This window comes from Oxyura jamaicensis, chromosome 12 (genome assembly GCF_011077185.1).
Source record: "Oxyura jamaicensis isolate SHBP4307 breed ruddy duck chromosome 12, BPBGC_Ojam_1.0, whole genome shotgun sequence".
Taxonomy (NCBI): domain Eukaryota; kingdom Metazoa; phylum Chordata; class Aves; order Anseriformes; family Anatidae; genus Oxyura; species Oxyura jamaicensis.
Genome location: NC_048904.1, coordinates 16,639,104 through 16,653,766, shown reverse-complemented (window position 1 = coordinate 16,653,766; position 14,663 = coordinate 16,639,104). Strand labels below are relative to the sequence as shown.

The 14,663-nt window shown below is 39.0% G+C and overlaps 1 protein-coding gene across 1 annotated transcript; it reads left to right on the top strand.

The window, feature by feature from the left end:
• Positions 1 to 444: 444 nt before the first annotated feature.
• TMF1 (TATA element modulatory factor 1) lies at positions 445 to 14,138 on the top strand. Its single transcript, XM_035337350.1, has 17 exons — positions 445 to 704; positions 2,080 to 3,311; positions 4,425 to 4,528; positions 5,378 to 5,504; positions 5,775 to 5,880; positions 6,509 to 6,651; positions 7,201 to 7,367; positions 7,538 to 7,694; positions 8,183 to 8,275; positions 8,454 to 8,610; positions 9,013 to 9,205; positions 9,502 to 9,571; positions 9,650 to 9,742; positions 10,822 to 10,932; positions 11,530 to 11,676; positions 12,144 to 12,269; positions 13,084 to 14,138. Exons 1-17 carry the CDS (start codon positions 563 to 565, stop codon positions 13,225 to 13,227), a joined length of 3,312 nt encoding a protein of 1,103 aa, XP_035193241.1. The 5' UTR covers positions 445 to 562; the 3' UTR covers positions 13,228 to 14,138.
• Positions 14,139 to 14,663: the final 525 nt, after the last annotated feature.

The window sequence follows — 14,663 nt, the reverse complement described above, 5'->3', positions numbered from 1 at the left end:
GTTATTCATGACCCTGGTTATTGGGTGCCGCTTCAGTCAGATCTTTCTGTACAAGGTGCGAGGTTCCTCAGCAGAAATTCTCTTTTTTTTTTTTTTTTTTTGGTGTGTGTTCAATCTTGCAACCGTGTGTGTAACCAGTAGTGAATTATTTCACTCTGATTTTTAACTGGACAACATTTATCAACTCTACGCTGTTCCGAAGCGTTAAGAGGCAGAGCGTAGGCTGTGGGAGCAGTGAGTTTAAAGGGCGAGGTTTAGACGAGCGTCTGTATGTTTTTTGGGTCGAAGTGGCGTGTAATTCCTGTCAATTCCTGTCAGTGACAGCTGGGGTCGGGGCGGGCGGGAACAACCCACCCGCCATGACAGGACGGAGGCGGAAGCGAGGGCGGTGTTCCCCGCCCGCCATGCCGGCCGCCTGGCGGCTGCGCGCCGGGCCCTTGGCGACGTGGAGCGGGCGGGCGCGCAGGCGCCGAGCCCAGCCCAGCGCAGGCAGAGGCCGCCGGCCCCGCCGCTGCCCGGGAGCGGGGCTCCGAGGGCCCGGGGCCGCCGCTCCGGCCGGAGGATGAGCTGGTTCAACGCCTCGCAGCTGTCTAGCTTCGCCAAGCAGGCGCTGTCGCAGGCGCAGAAGTCCATCGACCGGGTGCTGGACATCCAGGCCGAGGAGAGCCCCTGGCCTGACGCCGTCATCCCCGACTACAGCGAGGGTAAGCGGCGGGCCTGGCCGAGCCCCCAGCCCTTGCGTGGGCTTTTAAAATCTTTTTTCCCCCCTTACTGAGGAATTCATGTGATAAAATGTCAGGAAAATTAGATATGTGAGGAAAATAGGTGATAAAAACTGTTCCGTGAATAAAAAGGTAGGAATAGTGTTCTTCCCGAGGCACACATAGGTTATTTGTGACAGGAGGAGCAGGACAGAAGCCCAACGCCGGTGGCACCAAGTGAAGTTTCCATTTCTTGAGGCACCGATGTCGTGATCCTGCAGAGTCCACTGAAGGGAGTGTGCCGCTGGAAGAACAGGCACGGCTTGGAGATGAGGAATTTCCCTTGTACCTGTGGGGTGCCAGCGCAGAAGCCGAAGGAATGGTCAATCTGAAATTGCTGCTTTGAAATGAACAAGCAAGAAGGCAACCTCATGCTAAAAACTGGTTTCTGTAAATAGTACCTTAAAGATAAGAGCTAATAAAGTAAAAGTTGGGAAACAGGTTTCTGGAATCAGTGTCCTTACTATCTAGAAGAAGAACTTCATCTGCTTGTGGTATGAAGCTATTCTAGGTACACCCGCAGCAGAGTGAGGTTTCTGAAAATTGAAAGCTAAAACAATTGAAAGTGTTTTCTAGGTTACTCAACTACACTCAATCTTGTATATCTTCAGACTTTCGGGGGAGGAAAATATGAGGTCTGTCACAAACTGAAGGGGCAAGAACTTTTACAGTGTTAATTCTACAAATACTTAAAGGTTTTTTCTGTTTCCTGTAATGACTTGTGAAGTGTTCGTCTGTTTGCTACTGGCTGATAAATTTTAAGACCTAGTAGTAGTTCCCATGTTTTGTCATCTGTGTAACTTCTAAACTGCAGCTCTTCCGATTGTTTTGCCTAGCCTCCTCTCGCTACAGGAAGCAGGAGGCTGCATTCCTTCTCTCTTGTTCCCTGTGCAAAGGCAACACTTGCTTTTTATGTCTGAAAAGGCTTCAGAGTTACCCTTATGCAAGGCCACGGAATGCTGCATGGGCTCTTCTCCCCTTCCAAGGCACTTTTCTCCATTTTGTTTCTGAAATTCCCTGTCTCGTAATTACTGGTACAATTTGCGTATGGCTTCTTTTATGCCTTTGCTCAAGTTACTGTTTAATGTGTCCTTAAGTCCTTGAACTACTTAATTTCTCTCCTAACCTTCTTTTGTTTTGTTTAAAGATCAGTTCCAAGTTTTGTCAGGAAGTAGAAACAAAAACGATGCTGTTTGCACTTGTGTTAATATTTGCTTTATGCAATATGGAAAACTTTTTTTTCTGAACTGTTGCACATAAAGAGACAGTTATTGAAAAATAATTGTTTTCTTGGTGTGTCTTTTTTTTATCACTTTAGGAACAAATTCTCTAAGTGGAGGATGGGATACATCTTCATGGGGTCTAAGTTCAAACACAGAACCACAGAATCAGCCAGTATCACCAACAGCAATCACCAAACCAGTGAGGAGAACGGTCGTAGATGAATCTGAAAACTTCTTCAGTGCCTTTCTCTCTCCAACAGATGTTCAGAATATACAGAAAAATCCAGTGGTGTCCAAACCTCCAGCCAAATCACAGCGACCCAAAGAGGAGGTGAAAAGCACTTTACAGGAGTCTCAGCACCCCAGTCAGCTGGAAGTACCTGTGACGACAGAGGCAGAAGTGAAGGATTCCTCCGTAGCTGGCCTAGTGGACTTGAAAAATCTTGATATTCCCAAGGAGAAACTAGAAGAGAATTCTGTGCTCAGTGCCAAGCATGAAGAAAGCACGAGTGAGGTTCCTGAGAAAAATGTGTCTGCTCTAAACCTGAAAGAACCTGAAGATGCTCTCAATGAAAAATCCAGCACAGGGGGGGATGGAACGGGAGGCGTACTGGATAGCACTTCACAGTCTCTTAATGCAGGTACAAAAGACGTGGGTTTGGAAACTAAGGAGCAAAAAACCGAGGACAGGCAAAGCAATACGCCGTCACCTCCAATTAGCACTTTCTCTTCAGGGACATCCACCACTAGTGATATTGAGGTTTTGGACCACGAAAGTGTAATAAGTGAGAGCTCAGTAAGTTCGAGACAAGAAGCTGCGGACTCGAAATCCAGTCTCCACCTAATGCAAACATCATTTCAGCTTTTATCTACGTCTGCCTGCACAGATTATAATCGTTTAGATGACTTTCAAAAAATGACCGAGAGCTGCTGCTCCTCGGATGCTTTTGAAAGAATAGATTCGTTTAGCGTACAATCGTTAGATAGTAGGAGTGTCAGTGAGATCAATTCAGACGACGAATTATCAGGCAGGGCTTGTACTTCAGCATCTGTCACTGTCAGTCCTTCTGCGCCAAAGACAGAAACGGTTGATGCCCTGAAAAGTAAATCTGAAGATCTAACTGACAGTCCCGTGGTACATGCCGAGGAAGCTGAGATGGAAGAGAGTGGCAGAAGTGCGACCCCTGTTAATTCCGAGCAGCCAGATGTTTTGGTTGCTACTGTACAAACTGATGAAGAACAGGTTGTGAAAGAGGAGACGGAGCCGCAGCAGGATGTTGGTGAAAAATCGCTGGAAGAGGACTCTGAAAAGCAAGAGCTTAAAAAGGTAACGGCAAGCACACCCTTTAAATATGGATGCGACTCCCATCACCTCATTATAGAGGTATTAGGTTCACCTCGGGTGAATTGATTAATGCTGAGTTAACTTGTAGAAAATTCTTCGCTATTCTGTAGTGGAAGAATACTGGTGCAGTTTCTGGGCAGATCATTTTGGGTTTCACTTAAGTTCAGTTGTCAGTCCTGTGAATTGTGACTACTGCTAGCAAGCAGGAAGCCTTCATAAGTCAGATGTGTTATCTTGTGTGGTATAAACTCTTAAAAAAGAAAGGTACGTTAGGTATTTTAATGAAGAAGATAGGTATTGTTATGGGTAATTAATAGATAAGTGGTTGGCTAGCTTAGATAGATGGGTTCACTAGAGATGTGGAGAAAGAAGTAGGATACTCCAGAGTGTGAAAGGCTAAACTGGAGCTTTGTGTGCAATATTTTTTTCCGTTTCCTCTGTCACCTTCCTGTCCTTCTGTTCTTGTTTTTAAATTCTGAGCTGCTTTGACATGTTTTACTGTTTTTTGTTTGTTTGTTTGTTTTCCTGCATTTTGTTTCAGACATAGCGTTTTTGCATAATATCTGACATAGGTGGGCCCTACTCGTGGCCTTGCTCTGTAGGCATGTTTGCAATACTGATAGCATCCCTAACAGTAATAAGGGAAAAGCATTTGCTTATATCCAATGCTGTCAGTTTGCAGAAGAGACCTTTTCAAATGTAAATTATTCTGTGGTTCTGTAAAGAATGGTATGAGGAGCACAGTGGGAGTCTCAATGCTTAATGTTAGCTCTAGTTTTATAGGCTATCGGCTCTGTTTAAAAACTTTGTAATAGAATATAACTTGATTTTGTTGGGGAGGTTAGCTGAGCCAGGCATATGTAGCAGGATTTTTTGTTAAAACTCTAGTAAATAGGTATCTTCTGTTTAGATATTGCCTGGTTTTACATTAACGTAGCAGAAATGTGGTCATCTTCACTATCTTAAGCTTCTCAATTCTTGTAGGAATTTGATCTAAAACTTTAATGTTGGAGGAGGGGGCAGGAAGGGGAAGCCTGCCCCTCTCGTTTTAATTGTCCCATTCATCTGATTTTTATGTGTTAAAATGTTTTCCAGATGATCGATTCATTAACAGAGAAGCTGGAGAAGAGAGAAACGCAGTTACTAAGTACTAGTAAAGAAAAGGCACGCCTGGAAGAGGCTTATGATAACCTAAAAGAGTAAGTATGAAAATAGACACAGTCATTGGTGTAACTAACTTTACTGTAATACAAACAGTATTACAATGTAAATATTATAATTTGTGGCCAAATGATAAAACAGGTGCCTTGTATAACTAGAGTGAAGGTTGCAAAGGATATGCCCTGCTTAGGAAACGTGGAAATAAAAATACCATTACAGCATATGCAATCTTTTTTATTTTGGGGGGCCAAAACCTCTTTTGGGAAAGCTGTTGAGAAACAGCTATGCAGAGGCAAATCTCAATATTAATAAAGATCTTTATTATAAGACTGGGTTTTCATACTAAGGGAGACTGATTGCTCTGATACAGATAGATTAACTTGATTTACAAAGTAATTTGCTGACTAAAATGGAGGCAGTGAAAAGATGGTAGGAAGACTGGTTGTAGGAAAAAAACAGAATTAATTGTTTAATTCAATTAGAATGAAAAATGCAAAGTTGAGTTTGCCAATTTACGGATCAAACGTGAGGTGTAGAAATTTATGGATAATATGTGAAGATACTATTTAATGACCAAATTGATCTTAACTTAAAAATAAGTTCAATCATTTGCCCTGTACACAGTACAGACTAAGAGGTTATTCTGAAAGAACTTGATTAAGGAGCAAAACATTTAAGGTAAATCTAGAGTTTTGCCATTTTCACTGTTAAATTACTGAATTAACAAAGATCTTTGGTGCTTCTAATGTGGATGTGTTTTTTGAGCTGTTAGTAAAATGTGTAAAAAATATAAACACGTTTTAAAAGCATTTAAGACAGCCTGTTGCAAACTGTTTGGGATGTCACATAACCATGAAACTGTTCTGAAATGTTAATTTTAAATGTAGTGAAGTGTTCAGAATGAAAGAAGAGACCAGTAGCATTTCATCTCTTAAAGAGGAGTTTGCTCAGCGAATAGCGGATGCTGAAAAGAAGCTCCAGCTTGCATGCAAGGAAAGAGATGCAGCTAAAAAGGTAAGCAGCTTTTTAATGAAACCAATCCTTGGAGGTTTTTAAAACTTGATGGAATAAGGCTCTGAGCAATCTGATTTGACTTGGAAATTAGCTTTATTTTAAATACAAGGTTTGGATCAGATCACTTCCAGAGGTCCCTTTCCAGCCTAAATTGTTTTTTAAGAAAAGCCTGTTGAGAGGGAGGGGAAAAGAAGGTGAGCAGTGCAATTGTGCGTCTAGCCATAAATATATTCTAATGAATGATCGTAAGTATTTTGTTCTGTCCTTTAGGAAGTAAAGACTGTTAAAGAAGAATTGGCTACTAGACTTAATACTAATGAAACTGCTGAATTACTGAAAGAAAAAGAAGAACAGATCAAAGGATTGATGGAGGAAGGTAAGATTTTAATTTTTAAGCAAAACTTGGTAGAATAATTTGAAATATACTCTCTTCACATAAAAGCCTACCTTATGTGGGGAAAATACGTTATTTGAAGCATGTTAGATGCATCTATACATTTAAACTATTTAGTTAATGGCACAGAGCAACAGAGTCCATCAGTCAAATGCAGATGGCTGGAGGGATAGTTTTTGTGGCATGCATTAAAAGGTACCATGAGGTAAAAACACTGCAGTACAGTGTTCTGTGCTCCATTTGGCAAAAATCTGACCAGAGCATTGTTCAAGCCAATTCTACGGTATCTCCCCTACTACTTCGTAACTTTGGAAGTAAGTTTAAGTTATTAAATGAACTGGCCATTACATTCTTTTTTTTCTTGGTAAGAGGACTTCATTTGCTTTCAAAGCCCTTTCAGTGACTATCCTATCTCCATATAGCTTAGTATAGTGAGGTCATTTTGAGGTGGACTGGAAACTTAAGAATTTGCATGAAAGTACAAGTAAATGTTTCGTTATATGTTTGGTTATTATTTTCACGGGGCTGGAGGGCAGAAAAAGGTGTGAATGGAGACTGTTCGTAGAATAACAGGCAATATGTGCTAACTTCACTTATGTTTTCTTCACAGGAGAAAAACTTTCCAAACAGCAGCTACACAATTCCAACATGATTAAGAAATTAAGAGCAAAGGAGAAAGAAAGAGAAAGTATTAATACAAAGCAGAACAAAAAGATTAAGGAACTGGAAGAAGAGTTGCAGCATCTAAAAGAGGTGAGGTGATTTTTTTTTTTTTTTAAAAAAAAAAAAAAAAAAAAGCTTTTTAGACTGGCTGCAGAGCAGCCTTTTGGGGAAGCTCTAGGTAGCCTTTTTATCTTTCCTGGGAGACTCTTCCAATTCGTATTACTGGAAATCCAAGATGTGATTTCAGTAGTTCTAAATTGCAGTTGCATCTCTTTCCAGCTGCTTGTTTGCACTTGTGTTGTTGGTTATCAGAGAATAGGCTAACTAAATATAAGTTGAAAAAACTGTACTGGTAAAATCTGGGCAGTTTTCTTGATCGGTTTGTGAGTTGAATCAAGGACTTGCAAGCAGAAGACCTAGCATGATGAAGTATGTGAAATTATGTAGCGAAGAAGTGCTCACTCCTCCTAAGAGATGGCCTTTCTCTTGCCTTTCTCTTTTGCAAGAGATTAGATCGCTTCAGTCACTTCGTGTAAATTAATTCTGAATCAGTCATCACAGTTGTCATTGTCCTTGCTCAGGTGGTGTGATCCACCCCAGGCGCTGGGATTAATCTGATGCTTGTTTGCACTCCAATAGGTACTTGATGGCAAGGAAGACCTTGAGAAGCAGCATCGAGATAATATTAAACAACTGAACAATGTTGTTGAGAGACAAGAAAAGGATCTTGCTAAGCTTCAGGCAGAAGTGGAAGACCTTGAAGAACGGAACAGAAGTGTGCAGGCAGCACTCGACAGTGCGTACAAGTAAGCAGATACTTGGGTGCCTGTCTTGAACCCTACAATCAGTTTCCATGTCTGTTTCTTGTGCGATGATTCCAAGATGCTACACTGATACATAATGAAGTTTTTTGTGAAGTCACAGTTGGCATTGTATAAACCGCAAAAAGCATGGCTTTCCATTCTTCCTCCCCCAGGGAACTTGCGGATCTTCATAAAGCTAATGCTACAAAGGACAGTGAGGCACAAGAAGCAGCCCTAAGTCGGGAAATGAAGGCAAAGGAAGAGCTTGGGTTAGCTCTGGAGAAGGCCCAGGATGAGGCACGACAGCAACAAGAAGCTTTGGCAATTCAGGTGAGTCTTAAATGTGGTGAATAGAAGTTTCTTATTGAATGAACGGATGCACTTGGATGGGGTGTGCATTTGCCATAGTGAACCAGACATGATATAAGATGGAACTCACTTCTGTCTACTAAGCAATACCTAGTGGATTTCTTTTATGTAAACTTGAGTTCAGCCTGTAGTGGTAGTTGTGCTAAACTTTAAAATTTTATTTTCTTCAAAAAAAAGACTTCTAATTTTACTTGTCTAAATAAAGTTGCTTTGACAGTTTGCATATTTAAGTCTGTAGTGGTTGAATCATGATGCAAAGTTCAAGAAATATAGTTGGACAAAATATTTAGTGATATGTAAATTACATAACTATTTGTGTGCTTGCAAAACTCAAGCCTTTAACTTGTACCCCATCTGACATTGTTTTAAAATGGGAAAGGGGTGTAGCAATGGGTAGATGGCACTGTGATGTTTGGCAAGAGATTAGTGACAATGCCTTGTTTGTTTAGGTATCAGACCTGAGGCTAGCATTGCAACGTGCAGAACAGCAGGCAGCAGGAAAAGAAGATTATTTACGCCAGGAAATCAGTGAACTACAACAGGTACTGTAGCAAAGAAGGCAATGCCAACGCATACCTGCAAGGAGAACTTCTAAAAACTGAAAACAAAAAGCTAGTGTATCATTAATAAATAGCCTATGCGTTTAGCTGATTTAGAGTGCTAGCATTTTAATCCGTTACATTGTTTTAAAGCTTTAATATGTTTAATTTGTGATTTCAGAGACTCCAGGAAGCAGAAAGCCGGAACCAAGAACTAAGTCAAAGCGTTACATCTGCTACTCGACCACTACTCCGGCAGATAGAAAATTTGCAAGCCACACTGGGAGCACAAACCTCTTCATGGGAAAAACTGGAAAAGAACCTTTCTGACAGACTTGGTAAGATGGTTTTAGCTTATACTGAGCTGTGAGACTCTTGATGAAGATGTGAGGTAGCTGAACATAAATTAAAAGGGCTTGATGTTTGCCCAAGGAGTATGAGAGTGGGTTGAGAGAGATAAGCACAAAATGTTTTCCTGTAAGGAAATGATACGTGAGGTATTTTGCCGAGGTTCTCGGACAGGTAATTCTCTATTTCCCTTTAAAACAGTGTAACAAGATTGTAAGAGGTGTTACAGTATGCATGTACCTAGGACATCTAAAAGAAGCATGGATATTGAAGAAAAAAAAGAATAGTTGCCTTTAAAATACTGACAAAAAATCCATTTTGATGCATAAATAATAGGATCACATTATAGCTGTGTGAGCCTAAAAGGCCCATGTTTTTTTATTTATTATTAGGTGAGTCTCAAACTCTTCTAGCAGCAGCTGCTGAGAGAGAACGGGCTGCTACAGAGGAGCTTCTGTCTAATAAAATTCAGATGTCTTCTACCGAGTCTCAGAATAGTCTTTTAAGGCAAGAAAATACTCGCCTTCAGGCTCAGCTGGAAGTGGAGAGAAACAAATTGAAGAAAATGGAAGAAGAAAACAGTAGGTGAGTGAAATGAAGCTAAGCTATCTGTTATATAACCATCTGCAGAAAATCTTTGCAAGCTCGAAGATCTTTTTGAGTGTTGTTGCTACTGAAAAAAAAAAAAAGCTCCTGAGAAAACTTCCAACCTTGTTACACATCTTCAGTTTCATACTAAAGATTGTCTGAAGCGTGTTACTTTCACAGCGTTTTAAAATCTTGAAGCTGTGTGTGTATTAAAATTTGCTGTGGTTTAACTGTGGTAGGCAGTTAAACGGCCTTACAGCTGTGTGCTCACTTTCTGTACCTCTTCGTTGTAGGTACGAAGTTGAACTAGAAGGACTCAAAGATGAATATGCAAAAACCTTGGAAGATGCAAAGAAAGAAAAGGTATTGTCTATTTCCTCTTTAAACTGTTACTGACACTTCTGCTAGCAGGGGGTTGACAACCTGTATTTATTTTTGTAGACACTGCTAGCTACTCAGTTAGAAATGGAGAAAATGAAGGTTGAACAGGAAAGAAAGAAGGCCATTCTTGTACAAGAAGCAGCAAAGGAGAAGGTATGAAAAACTGATGTTTCTGTTCAATTTTATTGAGACTATCCCTATTCCACTAGTTTTCTAGAATCTGAAACTGTGGCAAGCAGCAAAGTGGGCATACAGCAGTGCAGTATATACTGTGAATCTAGGCATTGGGAACTTCTCTTTTATCATGCTTGCCTTTTATTTCCACTGAAATAAGTGCTCTTGTGAAACTCGCTGAAGTCTTAAGTAATACTCTGTTTAACCTGAGAAAAGATAAAATACAGATATTGATTGTTTTAATCTTTTGATTTATGAATGCTCTGGGATTCATCTTCTGAAGTTCCTTGTTTTCTTTGCTTATACTGCTAGCATTGCTTCCCCTGAATTCCTGTTCTGGGTTTCACATGGTTGTGTGTAATGTGCTGCATGCCTTCCAGCTGAAGTCACAAGTCACAAAATTGGCCTCCAGAGTCAGTAACTTTGTTCCTGCTGATTAGCAGTTGATATTCAAGGAAAACTGTTTCTATTCTGGTTCCTTACCGCTTCTAGTTCTAAAATCTAACTACTTCATCCTTCAGGGGCTAGTATTATTTCAGATGCTGCCTTTAAAAGAGGTCAGTCTCTTTGGAAGGTATGTCAGTCATGTGAAAAATCTCAGAGTTTAATTTGTAAACTTTAAAAACAACAACAAACAAACTAAAATGAAGTTAACATGCATTCCAAAAAGAGACCTACTTCTGATTATGTCATCCTTCCTGTGATGCATTTGGGCATACAAAACTGCCTCTGAATCTCCCTCGGCTACTGAAAGAGAAGTTATTTTGCTGTAGTTTGCAAACTGTGTCTTTGTGTCTGTCTTTGTTTCCTGAAAAGTCTAAAGAGTTAAGCGTAGGCTAGAAGCACTAGTAGCACAATAATTCTTCATTATTGAACTTAAATGTTTTTTACAGGAGGAGTAGGAGGAGAGAGGAAAGGGCAGTCTTTTTTTCTTTTTTTCTTTTTTTTTTTTTTTTAAGAAATCTTTCACTATCTTGTCAACTCTTTTCTGTAAATAATTGGTGGTGATGTGGGGTTTTTCTTGTGTGCTTTTTTAAAATGTATTTATTTTATTTAAGGATCGGAAGTCATTTACAGCTGAAACAGTTTCAAGCACTCCAAGTATTTCACGTTCTAGTTCCATAAGTGGAGTTGACATGGCAGGTCTTCAGACATCTTTCCTCTCACAGGTATATATCAGTAATATTGGCTTTTTGATAGGCTTTTTTTGTTTCCTTTTCAGGAAGCTTTATTAATGTTGAAAACGACTCTTCAAGAGTATACTGGTTTTAGGTGAGGCAAAAACTTCTAAAATAAAGCATCTGTGAAAGACAGCATAAAATGACATTTTTTCCTGCAGACCAGTGCATATATGGGGCTGAGTTCACATCACTAATTTCAGCTAGAAAACTTGAATAACACTGTTAGAAGTCAGACTTTTTTTTACTAGCAACGCTGGCTTAGTGCACAAGCCTTAGACAATATCATTGACTGTTGCAGTCTTTATGAAGTCTGCTGCTTCTGCTGCTTTCCTACGGATAAGGTTATCAATGTCCAAGTTAAGTGATAGTTGTATGTGTGACATGAAAGATTGCCAGTAAGGAGCTATCTCAGATAGCAAGTATACGCTTTAAGCTCTTGTTTTAGAAGTGAATGTTAAGTATTGAAATGCTTGCCTAGCAACAGTGTAATTTTAAACCTTAAATAAAATACTTCAGGAGAGGGAGGATTTCAAAGTGTGTACTTGTTTTGTCAGGTTTTAAGGTTTTCTAACCTTTTGTTTGTAGGATGATTCTCACGATCACTCATTTGGGCCAGTAGCTACTAGTGGAAGTAATCTTTATGATGCTATAAGGATGGGAGCAGGTTCAAGTATAATTGAAAACCTTCAATCACAGCTAAAACTAAGAGAAGGAGAGATTTCACATCTACAGGTACTGTAGTTACTCTATTATATAATGAAATGCAGCACTTCTAAGGTTATGTGTTAATTCAGTCAGTTTTGTTGCATTGATTTTTGTATTTACAACCCTTGGTCCCACTCAGAGCAGACTGGCAGTTCTGTTAACCAGGATAGCCACTGGAGGTGTGTGTAGGGATGAGCAAGAGAAACATTTATTGCTTCCTCTCTTGTTTTGGCAAGGACCTATCAAAAAAACTTAACTTGCCTGTCTGGAGGAAGAAGGGTGGTGGAGTGGGGAACAACACTCATCAGATCTGAATGAGAAGAAAGTGCGGGTGCTTCCAGGGGATGCTCTTTCTGGGTTGTAGACAAAGCTTTAATTACTGTTTCATTCTGCTTATAAGAAAAAGCTTTAATTGCTGTTTCAAAATATTTTGCCTTTTTTTTTTTTTAATAAAAAAAGTATTTTTTCCTAATTATGAAACTTATTTCCCTTAGCTGGAAATTGGGAACCTTGAAAAAACTCGATCAATAATGGCAGAAGAATTGGTTAAATTAACAAATCAAAATGACGAACTTGAAGAAAAAGTGAGGGAAATACCAAAATTGCGTGCACAGTTAAAGGTAAGTGCATTTGAGTTGTCAAAACGATATGTTACTGTTTTTTTTAATACCCCTATCCATTTATGGTTATACTTAAATGTGTTCCTAATCATAAATTACCTGTTTTTTATTATTTATTGGAATCTGGTTATGCCTACTCCATGACTGGTAGTCACTTCAAAATGTAGTTGTTAAAATGTCTTCTGTGCATAAAATTGCATGCTAAATTGGGAAGAGAGCGTTTTTTTCTTCACATAAGACACTTGTGTTGAAAGCTAGTCTTTAAGTGAAGGGGATGTTTTGATAATCAGCCTGGATTTATGAGAGTTAAAGGCTGAGTGAGTGTGTGGCAGTGATATAGTTAACAGGACAAATATTTTAAACCTCTAAGCATATCAGAACTTAAAGTTGGGAAATAGTTTTGGAATAACTTTGGAAATGATTATTGTTCTATAAATACACAATTTAAATTTTCCCATGAAACGTTTCACAGACTCTGGTACTTCCTGTAGTAAAAGTTAGGTGTAATTTGCTATTTTTAATGTGTGTGTCAACTGTACTTCAAAGTGCTTTCATAGTGGCCAGCATTAATTCTTCGTTGTCACGAATTTTTGACTTTGGAGTCTCTTCCTTTTACATCTAGAGAAGAAATCTAGCCATATTCAGACAGTGGCAGTCTTTTTAAAGAGTTCACTGTCATTGTCAGTGTCACTGTGAAATACTAACACTTTGATAAAACTAACAGTGCTTGTTTTCCGTAGTAGTGTAAAAACAATGTCCTAGCATCGACTTTTAGAGTTGAAGGATGGTCAAATAACAAACTCCATTATTGCAGGACTTGGATCAAAGATACAATACAATTCTTCAGATGTACGGAGAGAAAGCGGAGGAAGCTGAAGAACTACGATTAGATCTGGAGGATGTGAAAAACATGTACAAGACTCAAATTGACGAACTTTTAAAGCAAAGACAAAATTAACTCCTGCTGGAACTCTTAATGCTGTAACAGATTGTATAGATAATTGTTTATGTAAATGCTGAATTTAAATGTCTTGTAAAAAAAATAACTGTATGATAGAAAATGTCTATATAATAAGTTCATATGTTAAAAAAAGCAATGCTTTAAGTGTCTTGTACTGTCTGCAGTTAAATTATTTGTGCAATATTTAAATTTTTTTAAAGTCATCTCCGTGTTTAAGATTTTACTAAACAATGGACCATTTTACTTGTAAACAGTAGCAAGAAAGATGATTGTGACCTCCTGAGACAGCGCTGGAAGGTATGAGTTTTACTAAAGCAGCCCTTCATTTGTAAACTTTGCATACCTGTGAAAAATGATATTAGAAGTCTTTCTAAACATGTTCGTAATACGAGTTTTTCTAAAATCTCACTGGCTAACTTTTAATAACAAAAGAGTAGTGGCTTGCTGTCTGAAACATAATTGGATATTTTTATGAAAGGAAGATCTTATATTTGTACTTGCAGTGTCTGAACGTGATAGGACAATAGTTCTATGGTGTAAAATAGTCATCCAAATTCAATTTTTTCAAAGTCCTCTAAAGCAGAGTGTGATACTTAAGATGAAATTGTAATTTATAAAGTTTCATCTGTCTATTGCTTGTGTTGTATCTCATGAGCTGTCTAGACAGCTGCTCTGCTTGTAATTCTAAATGTGGTTAAATAACATCAAAAATAGAAAGTATTCAATATTTGTTCCAGGGTTGGATGCTGACTTTTAACAGTAGCTAAAACAGTTCAGAAGAATGCTAAAAAAATATTTTAATGAAATAATTGCTGCTCTCATGTAATCGTTCCCTGTATATAAATAACAAGGTTTAGAGTTTTGCAAAATTGTGCTGTGGCTTAATATAGTTTTCCAGCAAGTCTCCAGTGGCTGCAAAGTATTTCTCATGCCATTCTTTAAGTAAAGTACTGGTTAAATAGCATCCACGTGGCTTGACATTTAGCTGCGTTTTGGGTCATGTCAGAGGAAACTTTTGAATTGGACCCTTGGGAATGCTGAGAAACGGGGGAAGTAGCTTGCATCTTTCTCTTCAGTCCAGACAGCAAATATTTCACTTTATCTCAGAATTGTAGCTGCGATAGGCACTCATGTGAAATACTCTGCAGTTTAAATTCTTTGCCTATCATGCATATATTGCCTCCACAGTGAGGGGTTTCGTTTGCATGTTTGCATTGTAACTTGCATTAGAGAGCTCTGTTCCTGCTTGTGTGTTCAGTGCACAGAAAGAGACAAAGGACGTGAGTGATGAGAAGCTGCTTTTGGAGAAAAGCCTCTCAGTAATATAACTCATCTGCCTGTGAAAGATTTATTCCTTATTAGGAGAACAGTTAAGTCACTGGATTTACACAAGCGAGGGTAAGTTTGTGGAACAACCTAGTGCAGTGTGACAG